The sequence below is a fragment of the Symphodus melops genome, assembly GCF_947650265.1.
Source record: "Symphodus melops genome assembly, chromosome: 14".
Lineage (NCBI taxonomy): Eukaryota > Metazoa > Chordata > Actinopteri > Labriformes > Labridae > Symphodus > Symphodus melops.
Window position 1 is genome coordinate 14,046,905 of NC_136704.1, and position 27,687 is coordinate 14,074,591.

General features: G+C 39.3%; 2 protein-coding genes across 3 annotated transcripts in view; one reads left to right on the top strand and one right to left on the bottom strand.

Annotated features, from left to right (window-relative positions):
* LOC306835012 (contactin-associated protein-like 2) overlaps positions 1-24,249 on the top strand; it is a 214,968-nt gene extending 190,719 nt beyond the window's left edge. For both annotated transcript variants that reach the window (XM_079361381.1, XM_079361382.1), the window contains 6 exons: positions 141-374; positions 845-978; positions 9,673-9,766; positions 20,179-20,451; positions 21,267-21,338; positions 21,892-24,249. In XM_079361381.1, coding sequence (XP_079217507.1) covers positions 141-374; positions 845-978; positions 9,673-9,766; positions 20,179-20,451; positions 21,267-21,338; positions 21,892-22,091 — 1,007 coding nt within the window. In that variant the 3' untranslated portion in view covers positions 22,092-24,249. The remainder of the gene's footprint in view (positions 1-140; positions 375-844; positions 979-9,672; positions 9,767-20,178; positions 20,452-21,266; positions 21,339-21,891) is intronic.
* A 1,863-nt stretch (positions 24,250-26,112) lies between these two features.
* On the bottom strand, positions 26,113-27,651 carry LOC306834966 (lipocalin-like). Its single transcript, XM_079361312.1, has 6 exons — positions 27,486-27,651; positions 27,122-27,261; positions 26,961-27,040; positions 26,764-26,877; positions 26,570-26,671; positions 26,113-26,484 (listed from the first exon to the last, which is right to left on the bottom strand). Exons 1-6 carry the CDS (start codon positions 27,579-27,581, stop codon positions 26,465-26,467), a joined length of 552 nt encoding a protein of 183 aa, XP_079217438.1. The 5' UTR covers positions 27,582-27,651; the 3' UTR covers positions 26,113-26,464.
* Between the last annotated feature and the right edge of the window lie 36 nt (positions 27,652-27,687).

Sequence of the window (27,687 nt, forward strand, 5' to 3'; positions counted from 1 at the left end):
GGACATTAACCAAGCGTTTGTCATGTTTCTCTTCATAACTTACACTTGATATCACGTTTAAACTACAGCATCATTTGTCTCTTTTTGTTGCACCAAATGTGTTTTTGACGTATTTTTCTGATTCTGTCTGTCCCACACAGACGTTGGGGGCTTCTTTGAGGCAGGAACTCTGGTCAAGTACAACTTCATGCCTGAAGCAGTTGTAGGAGCCAGCAGAGACTCAAAGATCCTGACGCACCAGCTCACACCACAGGAAGTGAATCTCACAAAGGAGGAAGTGGCCTTCAGTTTCAGCACATCCAGTGCTCCAGCTATTCTGATGTATGTCAGCTCCAAGACTCAGGACTACCTGGCTGTGGTTCTAAGGCACAATGGTGAGATTCTTACTCAACGCTTTGTTGCTCACAGCTGACATATCTGATTTAAGGATGCTTAGTGCTGCAGAGTTTGCAGTAAGTGTTCCCTTTTAGTTGTTGAAAAATCGCCCGAAAATCATCCTACGTTTATAGAAGTAAGACAAAATGCACAGTACAAGGTTCCCGCAATCAATTACCGACATAACAAAGCACTAAAAACTGCCATGGGCTGCTGCCTCAAGTTCTTCTCCCACTTTGTAATCCAGCCATGTGATTGTCAAAATCCATATTACACTGTCAGAGTGACTGTGAATAATTCAGGCTTCTTCCACCTTTCCTCTCCTCTTCTCGCATAATCACTTCAAAAGTAATAAAAATAACTAGATTTAAAACTGACTCATTTCTGATCATGTACAAAAAAAAACGTGTATTCATATTATTGATGAGAGCCCCTGCTTGGACAGAATGTTGAGGCTGTTTGTTTCTAGGTTCACTACAGGTGCGGTACAACCTGGGAGGTCTGAGGGAGCCTTTTTCCATAGACGTGGATCAGCGTAACCTGGCCAACGGACAGCCTCATAGCATCAACATGTCCCGTGTTGACAGAAGCATCACCATCCAGGTACAGACCTTAGACACACACACACACACACACACACACACACACACACACACAAACACAAACACACACACACACTAACATTTTACCTTCAGGTCGGCATTTTTGAGCTCCTGCAAGGAAAACTAAAGACTCTTGGTCTGATGTGTCCCAATTGAAGTTATTGTATTTAATATAATAAATGGCAATTACACCTTTGGTTGCTGTTTTTGCACTTTAACTACACGCTTGCACACTACTAGTAAAATTTCTGATTTCGGTAAGAGCTCTTGATTGATTTGTAGCGGCTAACTTTGTTTTAATTTTGAGTTTAAGGTGATGTTGTCCTTGCATGTTTTGTCCTTTGTGGTTTCCTACTGCAAAACAAATTTCCCCTTGTAGGACAATAAAGAATCTGACTGTGAAACACACACGCACATCTGAGCACTCTCCGAAGCATATTTGAGGGTTTTTGTTAAATCTCTCAACCTTATATATTTAAGTTTCAATTTTAAGTTTCTTTGCAGCAACTGAGTCTTTGAGGTTATTTTCCAGCTGCATGCGTACACACCAAATACCATTGAGTTGATCTAAGCCAGAGTTTGCTCGATGGCTTGTATTGAGTCTGAGCGAAGAGCAGCGTCCTGTTCTGTCTGGTGCTGTGATGAAGCTGCTTGTCTTCTGCGACTGTTAATCAACCTCCAGTAGACAGCTGAAGCATAGCAGCAGGGCAAAAGCATCGACCTGTGAGCGTCTGTACAAGCTCACATGGTGCGCGCGTGTGGGTGTGATCGTATGTGTGTGTGTGTGTGTGTGTGTGTGTGTGTGTGCCAATGTACAAATGTGTCAAACCTCCCTAATTTGTCCTTTTTCTCATACAACTTTGTGCTTGTGTGTGTGGAAATATCCAGAGTTTTCTGCAATTTTGAAAGCTACTAGTCCCTCATTACATTGGCACCAATCTATACTGGTATCTCATCACCTTCATTCAGCAAAAAACGTCAACAGCAAGAAAATTATACTGAAACTTTGAATGGAAATCGTTCTCATCTTCTGCACAAATCACATCCTGCAGATTCTGATCACCCCGATGGGAGCACTTGTACGTAGCACATTACTTTTTACTGACATGAAAAGTGATTGGAGAGACTGTACAATACTGTGCTTATCTCTCTCTCACACACACACACACACACACACACACACACACACACACACACACACACACACACACACACACGTGTTCCAGTGCTTGATTGCACAGCTCAGGGTGTGTCTGAAATGTTAACTTTCAAGTTGCACATCCCCAATTTAGCACTCCCTGAGTGCACAGAGTGTTCTCTGAAGATGATCCTTTGAATCATCTCTTTTCTTAAATCCCAAGTTCAGCACTTTACATTGAAGAGCACTCTGATAATGAACAGGAGCACTGGTTGGCATAATGTGGTCATGTGGATTGAAGAACAAAAGATCAGCAGGGGAACTGTGTAAGAGAGAAAAAGGATGAAGTGTAAAGATAGTGGATTCAAAAAATAAAGAGCCTGAGGGCGTGCTCACCATGATAACGTTGATGAGTGAAACGTCTCCTTGTTGTGTCTCTGCTTTGGCGCTCATCACACATGGGCATGCATACCAACTGACATGCATACACAAGATGTTGTCAGGTCAACACTCTAAACAAGCGTCAACAAAAAAATCTCCCTTTTTCATCTGTCCACTGCTCTTCTCTCCTCCTATCTCTTCGTACCTCTAACCGTCTGCTTTTTCATTCCCAGGAGGATTTCTAGTGATGGTTTATTTGCTTTCCACTCAAGCTCACTTTTACACTGATAAGCTGCAAGAAACCAGAGCTATTCTGCTCAGGAGAAACAATTAGCCAAAACATTTAGCCAGAAATCTGAAGTTTGGTACAATCACCAGGAGTTTTCAGTCGGCTCAAATCATTCTAGATTCTTTGTCACTTTTACACACTAACAGTATTGTATTGTACAGTATAACATAAGCAACAATCAGGCAACATACTGAAACACACAAAACCATTTTAAATGAAAAATACTTCAATGACAATAATAAAGCCCCCTCCACAACAAAGCCATTAGCACACGGCAAGGTTCATTTGTATTTCAACTGCTTTGTTCGCACCTCAACTCACACAGAATCTGTGCCAACCTTTACGAGGATACTGGGAGTACAAAGTTCGCAAAAAGCTCTGGAGAAAACTATTCAGCAGTTTACATTCACACATTCAGCCCATCTGGATAATGTCTTGAATTGTCCAGAGTTTGAATTAGAGTTTGATTTAGTGTTCTATTCATCCACAGCAGAAAAAGAAAGAAAAAGACCTTAAAATAAAAATAAAAACTGACTTTTCATTTAATCTGAAGCCTGAAACACCAGAGAGGAAGCAATTATCTGGAGAAAATAGTGAAGTTTTTAGCATTAAAAAACTATAGAGGTTATGGATACAATAGAATATATATAAATATGATGACAAGTCAACACTTGCAGTTGTACAATAGTGAAGCCATTTCCCAACAACTCGCACTAGTTGTGTCTTTTGCAATCAGATTCTGCACAGTTGGGATTGGTTTGTGGATCGGCAGCATTGACGTTCCACCCCTTCTGGCAACATAAAGAGAGATTTAACTTAGGGATAAAACAGCAGAGAAACCAGCACTGTCCAGAAAAGATTGTTGAAGTTATGGAAAGTTCAAAGACACTTTTTTTAAAAATTATTTTTAAGGTCACATATTGTGAAACATACATGTAACCATGTTTTTGTAACACTACCATGTGTCCCTATCTTGTCTACGAACCCCCAATTTTGAGAAAAGTCCTTCCTCTCTGTCTTTTGGCTGCTCCACTTTTTAGAAAATGTGTGTTCAAACAGTCCATCTCGAGAGTTTTCCCTTTGTGACATCACAAGGGGAAGTAACCCTTCCCCAAGGTGGGTGACACTCCCACAGCTAGGTGTTTTTCTGTCCTCTAAGTCTGCCTCCTCACTGTAGTGAATAATGCAAAACAACCAAGCCACCCAAGCCAAGGGGCGTGGTCAAACACAGCTCATTTTGCATTTAAAGATATAGACACAGAAACGGCCTATTCTGAGAATGGCTGGAATCAAGGGGTTTGTAGGAATAATAAAATACAAGATCAGAGTGGATTTATAACAAGAAACTTCATAGACATGTTTTGGGGAGCTCTGTGACTTTTGTTTTAAAATCTTTTATCTGAGATACATCAACATGAGTGGGAGGCAGACAGATGAGTCACATTCAATAAAAGTCAGTTGAGCTGGTGGGCCTTCTGGGGAATTAAATCTAATTTTCCCCTTATAAGACGGAGCAGAGTGTTTACCAGCAATGGCAAAGAGCTTTCATTTCTGCTATCAGGGTTGCAAATGTTCAAGGTAATAAGACAAGAAGCTGTGTTTAATGACACACCAGACAACAAGCAGGAAGATCAGAAGGTGTTTCATTTTGGTAATCGGAGACAAAAGTGAGCTGAGGAAAGGTGGAGGAAAAAAAACACGTCAGAACTGGATTCAGAGGGGAGGTGAAAAGAAAGATTGTGTCTTTAGATAAAGAAAGAGCACCCAAGTATGGTATGATAACAAAGATGACTTTGAAGATCTGGCTTTTCTCACATCTTCATAGCCCTGAGGCTTATATTAGCATATTTACAAAAATATTTATGGAACGCACACAGACATCCAGAGTGCAGCACACAGAGCTGTGTTTGGTCTTTAAGCAGTCTGTGAGGTCTCGTCAGGTTAGCTCGCTATCAAAGGAGGAACACAAAACGATCAAAATATGTTCCCATCTCTGACTCTTCCTTCCCTCGACCTCTCAAACTTCACCAAGGAGATAAAGACTGGAATCCCTTCAGACACCAAGACACCTCCTCTCGGCTTTTCTTAACTCATTCTCTTTCCTTTCCTCCTCTCCATTCCTCATCTTCTTTTTCCTCTCGACCTTCCTTCAATCTGACAAGCAGCTCCCTATTAAGATAAAATAAGCAAAGCAGCTTCCTCTTCTTTACTCCATTTCTTTCCTTTCCTCCTCTCCTGTCATCGTCTTCACTCCCCTCCCCTCTCATACCTTTTGATTTCCCTTTCCTTTCCTCCCCTTCCCTCTCTTACTTTATCTTCCCTCCGCTCCTTTCCCTTCCTTACCTTCCCCTTCCCCTTGTTTCCCGTAATTTCCTCTCCTTCTCCCCGCTCCTTTCTCCCCTCCTATGATAGCTGTTGCTTTGGGATTTTTCAGTTGTATGAATAGCTGGCTTAAACTGTTGCACAACAATAATGTTGTATTAGCATTGAGCTACATTTGCTTGTCTAATGTATCATTGTGTGGAGGGACTATTTTTTTTATCTCTCAGACATCAGTAAGGAAACAGAGCTGCCTGCAAAGCAGTGACTTCTTTGTTTACTATAAATTAGTGTGGATGCAAACAGAACATTAACTAAATAAGATTCTCTTTCAGCACATATTTTGGAAAATAGATTCCACCCAGTGTTGATTTTCTCCTTGCCAAACCTCACATTACTTTGCTAAAATAAGTGTTGTGTTAACTAAGAGGCACTCAAGAGTTGTAAAGGAGAAAAGGGTGTAAAAAGAAAGCCTCCCAATCATTTCGGTTGTAATTGACAAAGTTTTACAAAATGCAGTTTCTGCCCCGGCCTTTTTCCGCTGTGGATTGGCCTGGGAATATAACACACACACAGAGAACACTGCCGTCCATGCCTGAGCAGCCAATTTGTTTACAGAGATAAAACTATGTACGCTGAGTAAAATTTAATTGTGCCCTATTATCCTGCATTCCAGTCACAATGGGAAACAAAAGCCACACAATGCTCCTCTGAGACCAGCCTATAGAGCTTTCTTCTGTACAGGAGGACTCTACTAATTCAGACCTATAAACAAGATTGTACAAAGCATTTACATCTAACAGCTAGCAGGCTACAGCAGCTATTCAGCACATCAGCGGAACATATGCTTAGTCAAACAAATGGTCACGTTTTTTAAATCTTTACCCCCCTGATTTGGTGTGAGTCCTGCAGATGGACGCCTGCTGAGACACAGGCCAAACATATTTCCTTTCTGCAACACACTTTTGTGGAATTGAAATGACTCTAGTTGAGTGGCAGTGACTGCAGACATCAAGCTAATTAAATCTCAGTGAAACAAGAACAAGTTAATTATGTTTTGGAGATATTCAAGTCATGTACCCTTCACTCCATGACCTCTCTACAGACATTCTTCTTTGTTAACTCGCCGCTTGTCCCCTTTTTGTTTTTAAGTCTTGAATCTAGTGCAGACTTTAGAAATAGCACACTGTAATGTAATGCTTGAACGTGATCTGTAGTCCTGTTATAATGGAAGATCACCCTTCAGTTGTGTTCTGCTTGACTAATCTAAAAGAGGAACACAATCAAAGCTGTTTAAATTTGATGTTTTCTGTCATTACTTTGATGTGATGGGACTCGTCTGCTGAACAATACAGAGAAGTCCACAGTTACATCTGTCAGTCGTATATTTATTATCATGACTATAAATGTTGATGAAAATCTGAGATTCTCTCAATTTACACTGCTTCATTTGACAGTCTCAATCATTCCCATTTTAATGGGAATATGAATATTAATATGAATATAAATCTTTCATGGTAAAATGGTATTTTCAGGATAATCTACGTTCTTATTTACAGACTAAAAAAAGATTATAACTATGAAGTGAAAACATTTGTAAAACTTCACAGATAGTCCTGTTTTTCATGTTATGTTGAAGCTAAAATGTGTATTTTATTTGTTCTAATTTGATATCTGCCTGAAACCTTGTGTGTAATTCCTCCACTAAACACTGGGGGGAGTCCTGGTTTGTGCTGTGCATTTAGCCATCATTCCAGGTGATTAGCACCAGGTGTGAAATTGGAAACAAACTATTTTTGACCATGTGGGTGTGTAACCAGGAAGAACGCCACGGCTCAATCTGGACCTCTTTCTCTTCTTTTTAATTCTGGTGTATTATCAAAAGGACACAGTCAGCATTGATATGCAACTGCAAGGACTCACATCTGTATAAGACAAAAACACGCACACAAGATCTTGCTTTAAAGTGAGCATCACGGCTACGAAGAAGCGGATAATTAGCATTAACTCGGTATACAGACAAACTGAGAGATTCTTCTGCTGAGATTCGGTGGCCAGCCAGGAGCCCTGCAGTTGCGCTATCAGACCACCAGGCGGCAACAAAGTAACATAGATATGACAGACTTTCATTTTGTAGGAATTCAAAAGAGGTTCATTTTTTACTCTGTTACAGGTGCAACAGGTTATGAGTGTATTTGAGTTTATTTGTGTTGGATTATTGGAATCAGAAATGAGAAGTGCATGTCACGTAACATTGGTAGGTTGATCAAAATGTCTGAAGAGGAAAGTTAGGTTTGTTTGTAGACTGATTTCAGTTGTTTGAAATCAGTAGACTGATTTCAAACAAACCTAACTTTCCTACCAATACCAAAAGCTTTTTGAGAAAACATGTAGTTTCATTGTCATGCCACATTAATAGTTTTCAGAGTAGCACAAGAATCTTAACAATTCTAATACATGGTTTGCCATGATAGGAGTAAAAAAGAACACAAACAAAAACATTTTTGCTTAATGGTTTATTAATGGTTTATGAATGGGTTGTTAATAGTTTATTAATGGTTAATTGATAGTTTATTAATGGTTTATAAATGGTCTATAAATGGTTTATTAATGGTTTATTAATGGTTGCTTAATGGTTTATTAATGGCTTATTAATGGTTACGTAATGGTTTTAAAGTTACTTAGTGGTTTATTAATGGTTTATAAATGTTTATTAATAATTTATTGATAGTTTATTAATGGTTTATTAATGGTTTATTAATGGCTTATTAATGTTACTTAATGGTTAATTAATGGTAACTTGATGGTTTATTAATGTTACTTAATAGTTTATTTATGGTTTATAAATGGTTTATAAATGGTCTATAAATGGTTTATAAATGTCTGTAAATGGTTTATTAATAGTCTATTAATTGTTTATAAATGGATTATTAATGGTTTATAAATGGTCTATAAATGGTTTATTAATGTTTATTAATGCTTTATTAATGCTTTATAAATGGTTTATTAATAGTTTATTGATGGTTTATTAATGGTCTATAAAGATAGATGATAGATAGATAGATACTTTATTGATCCCGAGGGAAATTCAAGGCATCCAGTAGCAGTATACAGACAGGCAGGACACAAGACATTAGTTACAATACACACCCGCTGTCCCCCCCCCCCCCCCCCCCCCCCCCCCCCCCCCCCCCCCCTGTATACAATAATCCCCCAAACAAGATTTAGCAGCCCCTATGTGACTAAGAATAAACATAATTATATGTTAAACCTGTGCAGTTAGCATTAGCAATTAGACTTAAAACTTATATAGCATAATGTACATAACCTGTGAGGAGAGAAAAACATGTGCTGGTTAAAAGAGACCTGTAAACAGTTAAGGAACCTTAGAAACAAAGTGCTGACCTTCTAGAAACTAGTTACATGTGCATGTACAGAGGTGTTGGAGGTAGTGCCAGAGGTGTGAGTACAGTCGTTAAACAGTCAATGCAGGAATGTAAATTGGCTCACCAACTTGAAGGAGCCGTGATTTGCATTAAGTGTCCTAGACAAGTGTCAAGTGTAAATGGTTCATTAATAATTTATTATTGGTTCATAAATGGTTTATTAATGGTTTATAAATGTGCTGTTACTTAATGTTACTTGACGGTTACTCGAACTACCAAGGCAGTCATTTCGACTGTTTTCAAAATTTGAAACGTCATAACTTGGTTTTTAAAAAAACCTATGTACCAATAGGACCCTGACTTTTCCTAATGTGTGTATATTTCATTCTAACATTTTTTTATCCTTAAAATTTCAAAACACAAATGAGATATGAGTAAAACTACCTCGAACTACCATTAGCAGTCAAATTGACTGCATGCTTTTTACAGGGGATGTAATTTTCTACATTTTCCCACCCTTTTTCCTGCTCTGTTGTTGTGTTTGTTCTTCATGCTCTGTGAAGCTAAAAACTAGTTTTAGTTTTACTCTAACCCCAAGAGAGACACAAATTACACGCAGAAAGAGAATGACAGCTATGGAGGCTTTAGCCTTGTTTCAGCTTGATGAGGAAGATTCCGACGGAGGAGCAGGTTCAGAGAGTGATGTCTCTTAGTGTAAATAAATAAAACACTCAATCATTATAGTTTTCATTTAATGTCCTGATGTATATTTACCTATTCCACCAATTAATTCTTAGATCTTTTTATTGATAATCCGAATTATATACACATTATGTTTGAGCAGTCAAAATGACTGCTATAGTAGTTCTAATAGTTGCGGAATTCTGGTAGACCGAGTGTTAAACACTTTATTTTATTGTTTTTATTTTAATTTTTTTAAATGGTGTTCAAGCTTTTGAAATGTCAAAGTGTTTCCTGTAAGCAATTGCTGCTGCTCTTGCAGTAGGGAGATTTTCAAGAAATTAAGAATTTCAAGCGTCATTGTGATTTGAAACCACAAGAGGGAGCTATTGAGCTATCAGTGTGCTGGCAGTAATGAATCATTACTATCTTCTCTTTCTCTTTTTGTTTAAATGGCACAGGTTTTACAATAATATCTTTTGATCTGCTTCTCTGTTTTAGCTGGATCATTACCCTCCCGTCACCCACACCCTCCCAGACGCCTCAGACACACACTTCAATTTGGTCAAGACTTTGTTCCTGGGAAAGGTCTTTGGTGAGTAATTCAGCTCTGCCAGTGTCTTTTTCAGCTCACAACTATGAAATGTGTAAAAGCTTTGTTTTCTAATGCAGACTTAAAACACTTCTTATGATCATGCTTTCATGCCTTTGTGTATTGATTTATCCCCAAACCTAGAATAGTTTAACTTACCTCATAAACCTAACCTTTGTTAGATTATTGGAATCTGTTTGTCTTTTATTCCACTGAAAGTTAGACAACCATCATATGAAGTTATTCAGATTTTGTTATGTTTGTTTACATCTAAGAGATTACTTACAGAGACCTTATTCTGATATGTTGTTATTTAATGAACAGAGACAGTCTTTTCTCAAAAGAGCAAATGCAGTTTCGCAATTTCACTTTAAAATCTTTTTAAAAAATTGAAGACAACATAAAAGTAGATGTTTTCCTTTCTCAGTCGAATGGTTGTATGGACTGATTGTGTCCACTAGAGGGTGCCAGGGGACAGCATGAAGTTAAATTCGTTCAGCACATAATCCCAGCTTCCTCTGTCTCTGCCTGCACACAAGTGTTTTGGGTTTTTCAGTCAATTTTTTTGACACATTATTGTGGCAATCACGACACTTCTTTTAAATTAGAATTTTTAAACTGTTGCTTCAGGTCATCTTTTAGCCATTTGGGATTTACAGCACCCTATTGTCTGCTCAAACATCTGACTTTAATTTCTCTAATTATCCAAATTATCAACAGACAATTACATATTTCTAAGTGGTTTATGTTTCGTTTGATTAATACCTAACATAGCTCTGATTAAAAATGTTGAAGATTTCTCGATTCTGTTCTTCTTCTTCTTCTTCTTCTTCTTCTTCTTCTTCTTCTTCTTCTTCTTCTTCTTCTTCTTCTTCTTCTTCTTCTTCTTCTTCTTCTTCTTCTTCTTCTTCTTCTTCTTCTTCTTCTTCTTCTTCTTCTTCTTCTTCTTCTTCTTCTTCTTCTTCTTCACCTCATCTCATTTGTCCTCTACCTCGAGCGCTGAGAAAGTCAGTGAGGTGGAAGCAATGGCTGACTTCACTCACCAGCCAGAACTATCGACTGCTGCACACGCCTGCAGAACCCCTAGGAATATAACACACACACACACACACACACACACACACACACACACACACACACACACACACACACACACACACACACATACACACACGCACAAATACACACTAAACACAGCCATCCTTCTTTACACAACTAACACAACACAGATGCTTGGAGGACATGCAGGACAAAGTCTACACACGTCACCAAACAGCCCGACTCATAGACCTCTCCTCATGTGCAGCCTTTCAATCTACACATCAGAAAATAGTGAAATAAGTGGCTTATGTCATAGTGAACAAAACTGCCTAATGCACATGGAAAAAGCAGGACGAGAACAAAGTAATCAGTTACAAAAAAGGAGGAAAACAGATGGATGAGAGGAGTAATATGATAAGAAAGGCAGAGACAGAGGAAGCAGACAAACAGATCAAAAACAGTCGTTCGATTCTGCTCATCTCATCAGATGTGTTCCATTTCTGTGTCAGGACCACAGAGACAACAGAGGCTGTCAGACAGCAAGGCTATCAGATCCTCTATTTCTGGAAGACAGAGCCTCCGTGTTTGGTGGAGTATACTCACACACACACACACACACACACACACACACACACACACTGAACACAGCGACGTCTCCTACATCACCTCACAGTCTGCTGATTGTTAGGGTCAGATGAAAAGCTTAGAATAGGGATGATAGAAAGGAAGCCAATGACATTTTAGCACAGACAGGTACATAGATAATCAAAATAATCATTTACCAGTGAAGATCTGTGATTACATACTTTACAGCCTTTTATAACAACACTGTATGTGTTACTATATATACACACCGTTCTGGTCTGTTACTTAAAGTGTAAAGACTAACAAGTCCTACCGATGAGGGCCCCAATATCCCAAAAATATTAATTTGTCAGTTACTGAGCCTTCATTTTGCCTTTGCATTAGAAAGGGTGAAATACTTCTAACAACCTTGTTTTTTAAACTAAGGCCCAGATGGTGTGTTGAATATTTGGTCTCTTATTTACCCTTTTGAGCAAGTGTGCATGGCTCCTCCAATGCAGGTAAAATAAAATGAAAAGAAAGAACTTTGGCTTGAATTCATGTGTTGGTGCTCTCGTCTTTTATCTGCTGTTGTGTGAAGCTCGCTGTTGAGCCTTGTTTGTTGAAGCAGTCAGAGTGGATCCCTCAGGTTTGGGGTCAAGAGATCGGCTGTGTTTGCTGCTCTGGGTAATTCTTCTTAAGTGGTATTGATCATGAAACACGAGGATGATTCAGCACATGCTACACTGTCTGTTACAGAAGCTTCGGCAGCTTGATGGTGGCTGAAGGTTACACAACCTCACATCAGTGCTTAAAAGCAATATATTTATGTCATATCTACATTAAGATAGCAATCCAGTTTGCATGTCTTGCATCCATCATGAATCCTTGCATGTGTGTGTGTTGGTGGGTATTGGTGTTATGTTAATTGATTTATTTTTATTTAATCAACTTAATGGGGGATATGAGTCATAATTTACCAGGGCAGCAGACACCATCTCAGCCCAGTCTTTGGTGCCACAAATATCTGTGCATGCATGCTAACGTGCTGGCGTGTGTTAGCGCATGTGTGCCAGTCTGAAGGAATAGATTGAAAGCCAATGGGCAAAGTGAGTGAAAGAAATGGTGACACTGTGAACATGCTTTTAGAGACCAGGGATTGTAGCCCTGAGGGGCCTTGTAAAGGACATGTAAATCACTACATCACTAAAATTCTGATTTCTCTCGTTTTCTTTTATCCCTTTCCTGTCTGTTTAACTTCGCCAACTCATACTGAGTATGTTGCTCCCTGTAGGGGCTTCTTACTTTCTAAACAGGCTGTAACTTTTGTTGCCATGTCAGGTGCGGTGGATGCATGCCAAGAAACTTTGTGTAAAGCTTTTGTTTCTCAAATGCTTTGGGCCCAGTTAAAACATGTGGGATAATTGCTGTTGTCAGTGCATGCTAACTTATACATGATTTGGTCTGGAGACATGTTGAATTCATAAAATAAGACTGCACAACTTTTTTTTCGTGTAAGGTCAGTGGAGATCAAATATCACATCAAGTCTTTCTAGCAGAGGACTTTAAATTTGGAGCTAGCGTAAGAGATCATTTTCAATTTGAGCCCTGATGTAGTTTAAGTTTGTTGAAAAAGTCAGGTTTAGTGTCTGTCAGAAGGAGAACATTTTGAGACATTAAACTTCTAATGCCAGCAAAGTAGTCACAAAAGGCTTGTGGGCTACCTTGGCTGTAGTACATTCAACATCTCTTAAGCTTGTGTTAACCACAGACCTTATTTTCACACCTCACAAATCCATTGAAAATCCCCATTGACTTTTGGAGTTAGGAACCCATGGCGATAAAATGCTAACTCCCTTCCGGGTTTTAGGACTCATTACTGTGCCAGACTATAGCCCTATTTCCACCATGTGGTTCAGTTCGGTTTGCCTCAGTGGACATTTTGTGGCGTTTACGTAGACTAAAGCCGGGAAGGAATCCCAAAGTACCGTCCTCCTTTTTGATAATCTTCTGTTGGAGTGCCAATAACATTGATCTGACCTTTGAAAGGTGGAGCTTGACACTGCAGTCTGTTGATTTGTCCCGTATGACAGCGGCATCAAAAGACAAACACAACCCCGCTGTGTTTAAATACACAGTCGATTGTTTTATTGCTGCAGATGAATTGCGTTTTGTAACAAAGAGCGACATGTCAATGTACAGTTCCTCACTGAGAGGACTGTTAATTGTCCTGATATGATTCGACCGTATCGCAAAATATGAAAATAAAAACTATTTCTCCTCTCCTTTCGTTAACTTTTCTTTCTCCTCTCACTTGTTTCCGCCCTGTTTCTCTTCAGCTGTTCTATCCAAGGAAAGAAAACGAGTTTAGAAAATGTTTAAAAAGCCACGTCAATTAAAAAAAACAGTCCTCAGAAAAACAAGTAGGATGAGCTTTAATACACCAAGACATTTACTGAGCGAAGGATTGTTTGTTTTTGAAGTCAAAAGTTGATGGCGTCTTTTCTGTATATTTGCATACAGTATATAGTTTCAGTTCTTTTTAATAAGATTTACATCAGAGCATGAATTATTTGCATACTGTTTCATTTTAGGCTGAATGTCTGGATGGGAAAAGTCAAATTGTTAAAGAGCTTTACCTGCATCATTTGCCTGAATCATTAATTACTTATAAAGTGGAATAGCATCTGAATTGAACAGCTCCTTCTTTCCCTCAAATTCCCCATTCTTCATTTAAAGTGAGGCGCAAAAGTCAGCAGATGCAACTGTGCACATGAGGAGGGGCTTTGCTGGAGACATTGGTGCATTCATTAATCATTTCATTGGACTGCCCTGCTGATGATGCTGTTTGAGGGTTTCTGGTTCGAAGGATTCAGCACTAATGGTTTTAAATTGCAGAGCTGAGTCCTCTGATTCTTTATAACAAACAAGAATGAAGTGAACTTTTCTTTACTGCTGACTGTTTTCCAAAGCTTGATTTCCTTCCCTCCAGGCAGCCCCTTATTCAAAGGGTGGCTCTTATCTCATGATCTGTGTGTAGAGTGCAGATGTCCTGACTCTGGACAAAGCTCTGATAACCCTGATTAAAGATAACGCTGATAACACAGTCGTATTATTCTTTATCGATCCCCCAGCTCATATGTCTGAATGTCTTTTCTGTAATCTCTAGAATCTCAGTGTGCCTTTAAACCAAGCGGCCTCTACCTGTGTGTGTGCTCACTGCAGGTGTGTGTGTCTGTGTGTGTGTGTCTGTCTGTGTGTGTGTGTGTGTGTCTGTGTTTGCAAAGATGACATCATGCCTACTTAGCTATCACAACTAGTTAGTCCAGATCCATTGAGGTTTAGGTCCATGATCCAGGTTTTCTCCAGCTGCTGTGTCAGAGTGGGGGTGGGACTGTACTGCAGTGATAGAGCAATGGGGACAGAAGAGAGAGAGAGAGAGAGAGAACCAGGCACTTGCCAATGTAGTTCCTGGAGATCGAAACAGCAGAGAGGACGAATAAGCGAGAGACGAGGAAAGGAAGTCAGTCTGCTCACAAACTCCACACAGATACTGACGCTAACTCAACTGAGGTAACTGCATTTGTCTTAATGCATGTGTGTACTTTTTTATTTTTCATTTATTCTTGCACATTAGGTGTCCTAAACGTTTAACATCAGTCTTTATTATTAATAAAAATGTGGTATTGTTGCTAGATGTGATAGATTCAGACATCCTTTCTTGATAATATTTATGTGTGATTCAGATGGTTTGGTCTGCAGGTATAGTACATGTATATATTCATGGTGTGCTGTCAAAGAGTGGGACGATCTATCACTGCTCTGTTTGTTGCTGCGGCTCTGTAATGTTGTTCGATTCTTTGCTTGGCGTCTGTACGACCTGACATCCTGGTTGAGGAGGAAGCTGGAGGTGGTATTGATGAATACACCTGTATCTGTTTGTTAGCATGTGTGTGGAGGGTGTGTCTGCAGGTGCAGCTCCCATGTTCAGAAAACCAACAGTCATACATTTACTTCAGCCCACACCTCTCTTCTCATCTCTTCCCTTCAGTTCTCTCCACCTTCATCTTCCTCGCTGTTTACTTCCATCATCGTTCTCTGTTTCATCACATCTGCTTCCAGTGTTTCTGTTCACAGCATTTCAAGTCAGTTTAATTAGACTCGTGTTGACCTTTGGAATTCAGATTCTTTCTGAGATAATCCATTAATTCATAAAATGCACAAGAAATTCAATCCATAAAAGAAGAAAATTCATGGAACATATGTTGTTTTTGGATTTATAATCAAACTTTGGATGAAAGTTTGGAGGTTGTTTACGAAGCTAATGCATCAATATTGTTTAAGATGGAATGATGGATAAATTCTCTTGCTTTAACAAAAGATGTATTAATATATCTAAAGCAAATATGTGAGTATTTTTTAAATTCCTTTCAATTGGTAGGTAATGGGTTTTTTTGTCTTTTACTTATTTGTGGATTACTATCTTTTATTATTATTATTATATAGTCAGCTTATTTGTACATTATTTGTACATTGCCCCTCATTTTTTGATCATAGCTGCCTCTATCACTCTAAACCCACTAAACATTACATTTACCACTACAAAGGGTGGGGTCTGTGCTTTGGATGTGTCTGAAATTCATTATACTTTCATCACCCCCACCACCACCACACACACTTCTCTCTCCTCTTTTTATCTTCCTAAACCCCTTCACTTGCTTCCATTTGTTGCTATAGCAACTGCGTTTGATGGCCTCTTTGCCCTGCCCCTCCATTTGAGGACGCTTCTTTTCACCCCATTTTTTCCACACTTGCCTCTTATTTCCAGGCACGTGCCCATACACACACATACACACACGAGACACTTAACTCTGTCTATCCTCCTCCTACTCATCCACCCCTGTCTATCACCTTTCCCCTCACCAGCAGCCACACCCTCCCTTCTGTGCTAGGTCTGCAGTTTTATCCATCCATCCTCCTTCTTTCTTCATCCCACTAAAAATGCACCCCATGTCATTTTGACTCCCTTGCACTCTCCTCCCAGCTTTAGGTGCTGCCTGACATTTTGGATCATTCATGTAATGTCACACAGGTGATGCACCATCAGTAGGTGCAAATCTCTCTTCAACATGCTGCTCATGTTCATGTTGGTGTGTGTCTACGTGTGCTTTCTAGATGTAGACGTGCGAGGAGTTCACATATGTTGCATCATATGACACAATGGTCGGACATGTTTGTTATCTTATATAATTGTACATTTCATTATTGCACTCTCCAGCCAGATGGATTAGCCTCTGCTGTTTCATAAATCATGATGAGTGTGTGGACAGGGAGCTGCTTTTCGGTGTGTGTGTGCGTTCGTGCGTGCATGCGTGTGTGTGTGTGTGTGTGTGTGCGTGCGTGCGTTTGTCTGTGTGCGTGAGTGTTTGCAAATGTTTTATTGATCAGTCTAAAAAGCCCCTTTAAATGCCACTGGGGCATGCTAAGAAGGGGTATTACAAGCTTTAACATGGATATGTTGTGACTGGCTCAGGCAAGATGTTGTTCCTTGCTAATGTTCATTTATTGTCCAATATTTTGTTAAGCACTGTGGTTTGACATATTAGTAAAAGGTGTAATATGTGAACCTCAGCAAGACAGACTATGCAGTGGAAGGCTTAAATGAATTGTAATTTCAATTGTGACTACATTGGAGAGGCAGCAGTGCAACTGAGGTACTTTATAAGCCTCTGTTTGTGGTCTGGTTATGTTTGATTCCATTATATTCTGAGATCTTCAGAATACTGTATGAGTCCTTCATTCTTGACTCATACAGTATAAGGTTTCACTGAGCTGAATCGGTGCCCGTTTTATTCTTTCTTCAAAAAGTTGGACATCCAGCAGGATTTGTTTAGTTTGCACCACACAGTTCAATTATGTCATAAAAAACCTTTTATAAGTAAAAAAAAAAAAAAAAAAAAAAAAACAAGCCCTTTACTCATTCTATCATGTTTTTTTTTGTTAATCATTATAACTAGAAAAAGGCTACTTTCTCAGGAAAACAGCCCAGTGAAATCCCCTACCCAGCCCTAATAAATCATCAACAAGGAGAAGTGTGTCGGTGGTTTACTCCTCACTAGTGTACGTATGCAGAGCAGCCGGTTCTACTCCCAAAAGAGATCCTGTTAATATTCAAACACAGGCGTCTGCAGTGATCAGCGCACATTCAGGAGAGAGAGGCGTGTGTTCATATTCACACTCTGTATTACCACTGTTGTTATTAGTATGCTGCTCACTGTACCTACCGTAGAGCTTCTTTGTTTGTCTGTCTCTGCACCTACTCTGCACACCCCCACGCATATGCAAATTCATGCTCACTCACTCACACATACATGCACACCGTTTTCAAGGTGTGAAATGATTAACAGCAGGTTGTGCGTGTTCCTGCGAATCAGTGTATCATCAAACGGTTACATGTGAGCACCCTGAGATGCCACAGCTTGAAAATAAAAAACTGAAGCGCTTATATCAAATGATTCCAACACAAATGTATGAGGGAGGTAAAGAAGATTCACATAGCGCTGAGCTCTATTCCTGGAAGCACAATCAATAGTGCACACCCTTGTACACACACACACACACACACACACACACACACACACACACACACACACACACACACACACACACACACACACACACACACACACACACACACACACACACACACACACACACACACACACACACACACACACACACACACACACACACACACACACACACACACACACACACACACACACACACACACACACACTTGTTTTGGACCCATCAAAATGAAATAAAGGGAGAGAAAATCGCATTATAAGCCATGTCCAGATCCTCAGAACCCACTTCATCCAACCAAACATGATTCACATGATGATGATGCACATAAACAGAGCAGTACAGTAGTTAGTCATCCGTTTGTTCACACTTTTCTGCAGGATTGTCCAAACAGCAGTTCCATCTGGGTGTGGCGCAGTCCTGTAGCAGCAGAGCAGCCATGCATGTAGAAATGTAAAAGTCAGCTCTCCAGTCTACACACACACACACACACACACACACACACACACACACACACACACACACACACACACACACACACCCTACACGCACACACAGAGAGAGACAAAGAGAGTTCATAAAGGATAACAAGGTTTGTAGCACTGCAAAAGTGTTAAAGACAGCTGAAGGCTGTTTCGAAATCAGCCCAGATCTGTGCTGCAGTTGATGAGGATGAGTCTGTCTGAAGAGGTTTGTTTTCTGCAGGCTTTAGTTTTTTTTATATCATATTTGTGCATTTTTTTGTTTTCTGCAAAGCCAGCAAGAATCCTCTCCTTACTGCATTTATTCTTTGATGTGAGAAATATCCTATGATAGATAGATACTTTATTGATCCCGAGGGAAATTCAAGTATAGACTTGAAACACACCGAGCACCATTTTCAGTAATTTCTTTGACCATTTGATCCTACTTAAGACAAGCAATGTTGAAGAGTAATGAGTGATTGTGAGTGCATTAACTCTGACCATTCCTGGGCCAAATGAGCACTAAGAGAACAAACCAGACACACCACTTGGCATTTTTAGCCTCAAACAAAAGTCAGTTAAAAATCAACATATGCCATCAGTGAACCATTCACTTCCCTTCAAACATCCTTACACTCAAGGCTCAGCTGAGTGGCAGCAGCTCAGACTTTGGTTAATCTCTAACAACAAAAAATAATGAAATTAAAGGAAAAATAGAAAAATAAGCGGGCCTCAGGCAAGTCTCCCAGTTGAAGTAGCTGTAACAGGAAGGCAGTTATTGTGAGGTGGTAGAACTCAGACAATTAAAGAGGGAAAAAAGGGAGCAAGGACAGCCTTTGTTAAAACAGCTTTTGTAGATTTTTTTCTACTCCTCATATTGGTATTAGATATACTTTACATTCAGCAACATTAAAGGCTGTTAATGTATGAACATCATCACAAAAATGGGGGAACATTTCCGTGAATGAGCAGAGTTTAAAAACGAAACCATCTTTTGACTTTTGTTTTCCTCAGAATGGATTGCGGCTGCCACACGTGACAATATAGTGTGAAATCGAAGTAATATTTACAGACTGAAACAGAGCATTTGTTGTGAAGACATATAGAGGTGTTCAGAGCCTGAACATTTCACACCCCCTGCTCTCTTCTCACAGCATGTCCGATCTCTTTTAGTAAAGGTGGAAGGATTTTTATTGGATTATATTGAATACAAATCAAAATCTTTAGTTTTCCTATATTGAGACTGAAACTCAAATTGAGATATATAAAAGTGATGCTATTCCTTTGAATAAGAGGTTGTCCACGTAAAATCTTCCATGTGTCACCGAATCTCCTTCCAGAAGATGCACAGGCAGAGTCGTTGTTAATTATTCATCCTTTAATTTGACATCACAGGTCAATGTCAGTTTATGTTCCTCCTCCGCTTTTTCCCCCGTCTCCTCCTCGTCTCTATTCACTCTCCTCCACTCTTGTGTTCTGCGGGTGTTTAAGACTTGCACTGTCTAATTTTCTGTGCTTGCATCAGCAGAGATGTTGTGCCAAATTGAGTTTGTTGTTTTGTGGGGGGGTTTTGTTTGTTTTTTGATAGACTGGTGCTTTTAGTTTAAAATCTGCTGTAATCACAGCTTCAGAAGGTCTCCCTGCTCTCTTTTAACTTATGGGCATGTTCATTTAAAATGCCTCTAACTAGCTAAGAAATGGTATTAATTAAAAACCCAAAACAATTCATAGTCCCTGTGTCTTTTACACTCCGTACAGAAACTGGACACATAGATCCGGTCCTCATCGAGCGCTACAACACCCCAGGCTTCATTGGTTGTCTGTCAAGAGTGCAGTTCAACGGAGTCGCCCCCCTCAAGTCTGCATTGAGAACCGCACCCACAGACAGAGCCGGTCAACCGGACAGACCACCTGCAGCCGCCTCTCCGGTGTCGTACCAGGGAGAACTGGTAGAGTCCAACTGTGGGGCGTCACCTCTCACCATCCCACCCATGTCGGCTGCTACAGATCCCTGGCATCTGGACAACACAGGTACGGATTATTGCAGCAAAAACTCATCAAGATTTTCACATGGGCTCAAAGGCAACATGTAATTGATCAGTAGTTATGCTATGTTTCTGCTCCACTATGTACCTGTATGTGTAGACACACTCGTGCCTCAGAAGCCTTGGGTCTAATGTTGCATTAACACGAGTGTTCAGTATTTGTGAACGTAGATGCAGTCATTATTCCTCCGGCCTGGTGCCAACAGCTCCTTTGGGTGTATAAAGCAATCAGAGATCGATCGGGTCCATTGATCTTGTCTCCAGGTCCAAACCCACAGTCAGCGCTTCTATTTAAAGGATTAGAATTTATCCTGCTTAATATGTTCTATAGATAGAAGTCATGTATAATTCATTCTAGCCATCATCCAATCCTTCTCCTCCAAATGATCATTTTCTGTCTCCTCACTAGTTCTTTTCTCTTTCTTTGTTTTTGTCTTTTCTCTTTTCTTTTTTTTTGTTCACTCTAAATTATTTCGTCTTTACATCCAAGCACATCCAATCTGTTGAAAAAGTATGATGAGTCACATCTTCCTGCGGTCCCTCAATTGCACCCTTTTCTCTGCCCTCCTCCTCCACTTGTTCAAACTTCACTTCTTGTGGCTGTTATTAAGCAAACATTACGTATTACATTGTTTCTCAGGGTATTTTTACTGATAAGAGAGAAACCCTTTTGTTAGCCGTAAGTCGGACTGTAACAAAAAGCTAGTTTAGCTCGTCAGTTAATTGGGTCTGGAATTAGTTTAAATTATTTGTGTACCAGTGTTTAAAATCCTTCTTGTTCTTTCTTTTCCTGTTTTACAGATGCAGAATTCCCCTTCAATGAGGAGAGAGTGATTCCTGATGGAGTCAACAGAGACTCAGCCATCATTGGAGGTAAAAAAAATAATAATAAAAAAAAACTGTGGGAGATTGTTGTATACAATGTGCGGGGAAAACATAAATGACAAAGAAGCCGACATAGTTACAAATTGTAATGCAATGTGTGAGTGATCTTACGCTGGTCTGACTGAATGTCAGAAATGAGTAGACATTTAGGGCTTAAATCCATCATATTATTCTTCTAATATTGAGTTTTATACATTTAAAACATTGATACCACTTTAGTAAATAGGAAGAAAACATGTTTAGATTATTTTTTTTAACAACAAGTAAATTGCAATTTACTAAAGCTTGGTCATTTTGAGAAAGTTCTCAACCTAATTGTTTTATCAAAGCAATGTTCTGAATCTCATAAACACTTTTTACAATGATATACTGTAAAGAAAAACATTAGATTCTCTGATTTAAAAGCTGGAGGCTGGTGATAATTAGCTTCACTGATTGTTGACTATAATTAAACGAGGCGGTTCAGTTGTTAATTGTTCGACTTCTTAAATCGTCATTCAGTAACTTGTTTTTATCAACCTACTGTCTGTGTGCTCTGCAGGAATTATCGCCGTGGTGATCTTCACCATCTTATGCACACTGGTGTTCCTGATCCGCTATATGTTCCGTCACAAAGGCACGTACCACACCAACGAGACCAAGGGCGCTGGCGAGTCCGCCGGAGAGTCAGGGGACACGGCCATCATCGGCACCGACAACCCAGAGACCATCGATGAATCAAAGAAGGAGTGGTTCATCTAGCAGCCAATGAGAGGACTCTGAGAGGAAGTGGTTAGTTTAACAACCCGTTGGTTTTGATGGGATTTGAGCCACAGCCACAGGCCGTTCAATGAGGACAAGGATCTCCCCAAGAGAGCAGGATTGTGGGAAAGACGTGTACAGAAGCCTTTTTCGTTGTTTGATTTGTATTTTTATATATCCAGAGTATTAGAGAGAGAGGGGAGGGACGGTTATGCGGTGCAGAGCAGCTGTGACAGACTGTGCGTATGCATACTAACCGGCTTGTCCTCCTTTGTTTTTTGAGAGTTTTCAGAAGTCCTTTGAATACTGTATATGACAAATACTATGCTTACCAGGTTGTCTGATGGCACAGATGTATTGCCGATCTCTGTTGCATTTAGATTTTATTTTTTAACAAAAAATCGATTAAAAAATGATCAAATCAACCTGCTAAACCCCCCTTTTCTAAAATTCGCCAGGCTGTGGTCACACCAGCCTGTCTTCACTCACATCACTCAAACCAGATAAAGGCTATTGTGGTAATATAGAGACAAAAACAAATGCCAAAACTCACTTATACAGTATTTTGTGTTATTTGTTCTTTTTCTTGATCAGTTTATTTTGGATCCAGCACATGAACACCATTGATATATTCAGATCTATATTGCAAGGTTGTCATGAGTGTCCATTATATTGCATTTATGTGAAATATAGAGTTTTATGTTTAAATGTTATGACATTCGATTGTATGGGACATTCCTTTCTGAGGACAAGCAGAGAGGGATTTTTCAGAGCATGATGGGAAATCATGACACACCATGGTTTGTTGAATTCAGCACGGCAGCTTTCTTTTCATTTGCATTGATTGAAACCAGGAGCCTTCACTTATTCCAGTTTGTTTCTTTGCCAAACACTTGAGTCTTACATCTTTTTTTAGATCAGCTCATACTTTATTGCTAAATGTTTGACTTTGAGTTCAGATCTTTTTTCTTTTTTTTCAGTATACATGCCAGACTGACGTGGTGCTGTAGATTTTCAGCTTGAGCATGCAACTGTGCTTTTATTTTCAGGCCAGGTGGTTATAATGTGTTAAATAAGGACAAAAGAAGTGTATAAATGTGCGTTAGGAGTGTCAAAATTAGATGTATCAACTCTGTAAGTTGTATTAATGCAATAACTAGATGTCTTTATAGGATTAATCAGCAAAAAGAAAAAAAAACTGTTCTACATAAAATGATAAGATCTGGGAGAGGTTAAGATAATCGGCTAACTCGTGCATTGTGCCTTCAAGGTGCTGAGCTATGCTGCATTGCCCCAATAACTTGAATCTTCAGAATGAAATTAAAAATGATGGAATCTGTGTTTAAAGGTTAGTTTGTGTTTTACTAATTTCACTGGTGCTCTTTTCAATTCACTCAAGAATTTTACAATCCTGCTAATTAGTCTCCCATCCTCAACAAGTCTTTTACAGCATAGCTGCGTGGGTTCGTATGCAGCAGACACATTGATATAACGTAGAGGAGAGCTGCAAGGCTGCATGATACATAACAAGTTTACACCTACCCTCTGCAATGCCAACACACACAAACATACGGACATGATAGATCGTGAGGTTCTTTAGATTCTCTGTATACAGAAAGAGGAGGCTGCTGCTTTGTCAACACTGAATTTAGCTTCACTCTGCACCACTGTCATCCAACATGCATCTACAATATGTAAAATGTATATTTTCTCCTATCTCTTTTTGTGTACCTTACCATCACATTTACTGAAACATGTGTTCCAGTTTAAAACCAGATGCCAATTTAAATACTACTTTGTTTGATTTTGTATGTCTGGTCTAATTGCTGCAATTGTTCCCTTTTCCATGTGATTGAATGATGTTCCTCACAGCCTCATGGTTGAGTGCAAACTGTACATCAGTGATATTTAAACTCAGCCTGCCTTCTATGCGTCCTCAAAGAAGACTCTCTCTGTCCTCCCATTCATGATGGCAAAACCAGTAACTTTCCCTTTTGTTAATAATAACTTTTACAAAGACTATCCATAAACACACACACACACACACTTGTCCTGGGTTTGGACTTGGTTATAATGGTTTGTCAGCTCAAACAGTCAATACCATGACTCATGTTTACTTTCAGTTCTATTAAGTTCAATAAAGAGTGTTTGATCTTTATTGTCAGTGTTTGTGTATGTTTTACATCAGTGAAAGCGCTATAGCCTTTATAGCATGACAAAATTAAGACTTACGGGCTTTGTCCTATATCCACTCCATCCAGTTTAAATATCTATAGTCAGAAAAACTCATCCCATTAGCTTTAATAAGTTAGTGTCACCGACTCGCACACTCATTTGACGACATTTAGTAATTATACTGACCTCTCCTGTTGTTTCTTAAGACTTTAACCATTTAATTTGTTACTGCCATAGGACTGCCCCCTCGTGGTCACATGGTGCCACTTCACTCAACCTGGGATATATCTGCTTGCAGCACAGAGCACAGAGCAATTTACATCATATACAGTACATGTCACCTGTGTTAACTGAATTGCTAAGCTATGAGGTCCCAAATGTGTCAGAAAATGTATGTCTAATTGTTTTTAGGATATCTTTTCAACTATTAACCTTTAGTTCTGACAGACCTGTGTATTGAGGGGGCGTGGTTGATGTTTATGTTTTTTTGGAAGCCGTGATTGGTTGTTCCAAGTTCTTTGTGTTTGGACAGCTAAAGAAAGGGCTCTGGGCCAGTAAGAAAAACGGTTCCACAGTAGTGCTTGCTGGTCTACAACAAAGAACCACTTACGGACTGTGGGCAGGTTTATCTTTTCTATATTTGAATCATGCAACACTTTCTCATGACGACCTTCGGGACAGACCAGTTTATATCATCACAGACCTGATTTAAGTCCTGTGTTATAGCTTTTTAAAACACTTCTGTGTATTTCAAGTATCTCAGCATAATAAACTGACCAGGGTAAGCCAGCTCTTAGAGTTAGTTTTGGTGGAAAGGGTTAGTGATAAGGGGCATGAAAGACAGCGAACTCAAGGGCCTAATCATCAATCAACAGAGTCAGTGATATATTATGAACATACCTGTGTGATAGATTTTCAGAAGTACTTTAAAAGTATATAGCTTACACAATGTTTGAAATCAAATACACACTTCACTGGCAGACAGTTACATCAGCGTGTGAAGAGGCTTAATTAGTGATTGGATGCACCTGTGGAGGTAACCACATGTAGAGCAACTCAACATGCGTCTCTTTGCCCCGAAAAAAAGTCTGCGATGGATTGATATGTCTGCATGAACGATTGTCGTCATTTCGTCGCAACTGTGAGTGAATAATATTCTTTGTAGTTTGTCTTCATTTTCTCCTCAGCTTGAGAAACTCTTAAGCCTGTTAAAAGACATCCTCACTACTACTGAGGATCTCTCTTGCGGAGATGCTGTAAAGGACTTTTTTCTTCACCAGGATTTAATCATAACTTACAAATTCTTACAAAATGAACCTCCTTAAAATGTGTCATGAGGAGCAGGCTTTGTGAATATTGTAAAAATAAAAAATAAAAAAAATAATTCGCTCCGGGGACAAATAAAGTTTTTGATTTTTTTTTTTTTTTTGCAGAGAGCTCTATATATTCATGAATATGCACAAGACTGAATGTAATGTTAAAGTTATTCTGTAGTAAAGAACCAAAAATAAGGGGTTTCTGGCTTCAACTGATCATTCCTATCTGAGTGCATTTATTTGAATGTTTTGTCTGAATCTAATACTGTGCATGTTGGATTTTCTGCATGTCTCTTACCTTTATAATTACTTTCATTTTATTTATTCATTTTTGATTAACTTTTTTATAACTTTTTATATATTGCTGATTTAGTTACCCTAGTCAGAGGGTCACAGACAGAACCACTGTCATGCAATTAAATTAAGCACTAGGTGTTGTTCACTCTTAAATCTTTGGTGGCTTTTTCTCAATATGCAATGTAACGACGAGTTACCACTTTGTACCAAAAGGATCATTCTGAACATCAAAATGTTTTTCAGTAATTTTATTGAGCATGTTTCAACAAAAATAAAACGACAAGAGTCAGCAGTTAAAAAAATACACACATTAAGAAATTGGCAGCTTTCATTATCTCAAGTTTTCCTTCCCTTAATTTCACAGTCAGACCTTTTTTGTTCCACTCTGATGCAGCAGTTAACACGCCAAAATGAAGAGATTGAGGTCTTATTAGGACCAGAAGTGATCTTTGGTGTGCATGGGGATTGAAGCAAATAGTGGATTGTCTCAGAAGTATGTTTGTGATGTCAGAGACTCCAGTCTGGGAGGAATCAGACTCTTCTGAGATGAAGCAGATTGGATGATTGGGAGCAGCAGGGGAATCTCTAGACCTCAGGACATTCAGCTAAAACAACAAAAAAGGCCAATGAGAAAACACCTATACCCGTTTCTGTAAATGCATTTATATTATTTAAGTTCTGATGACTCACCATTTTTAGGCAGGATGGCCACGTTGTCAGGAAGGATGCCAGTACTAAGAGACAACTCTACAAACTTCTGCTGCACGACATCATTGACCTCAGAGGAACGGCCTGAATTCAAAAGACAGGTTTCTTTAACTTTAAAAAAAAGCCACACAGAATTTTTCTGTAATGCTGTTGTGCTGTGACTGATCTGAACTTACTGTAAAGCTTGTTAAGAACCTCAGACACTCCTTCCTTTGTCTTGATTGTGTGGACCAGAGCGTAGTCATCGTACACAATATCATATATGCGCATGTCGTTATCATTGTTCCAAACTGAGGAGATCAGAAATTGACAGGTCAGACTGCTGAATCTTCTTGTGTTTATGGTGTGTAAGCATTTGTGGGGCTATACTCACGCTGGCTGTGGAAGGTGAAGCGTCCAGGAGTGTCTGTCTTTTTTGCCAGGTGAGTCATTCTCCAGCAGGTTCCATCAGCACTATTAGAGAAAGGAAATGCAATTATCAGACTCTGCTTTTTTTTTTCGATTCCAAAATAGTGATTTGAAGACATTACTCACTTCAGGTTTGCGTATGAGAGGTCCATGTCTCCTCCTTCAGTTGGTGTTACTACAGCAGTTCCCATCTTCATGCCTGCTTTGTGGTTCACAAACCACGGCGCATTGGTGGCAAAACCAACAAGATACCACTTGCCTGCCATCTGAAAGACAGGGGGGGGATAAGTCACTTTAAATGCATTTAAATTACAATTTTTTTTTTTAATTTCTGGGTATTCTGTACTTTCCATATTACTTATACTTGAAAAACAAGATGCATTTACATTGAATGTCAGAAAATTAAAGATACCATCACTCTCCCATACTCTTTTGACTCCTTGATTTCCTATATTTGTAAAAAATAAGTTAATTTCTGCATGTCTCTTACCTTCTGCAGGTCAAAGTCTGCGACAGGCATGACATCAGCGCAGACCGACAGAGCGCACATCAGCGCGGCCAGCATCCTCAGCATGGTGTTCCTCATGGTTCCTCTTTTATGTTCTGTGTTCCTTCAGCAGCAAGTGGAGTTGCAGGAAGAAGTGTAAAGAAATAATGAGACTGGAGGCTCCTTATATCCTGTCGTGCCCCCT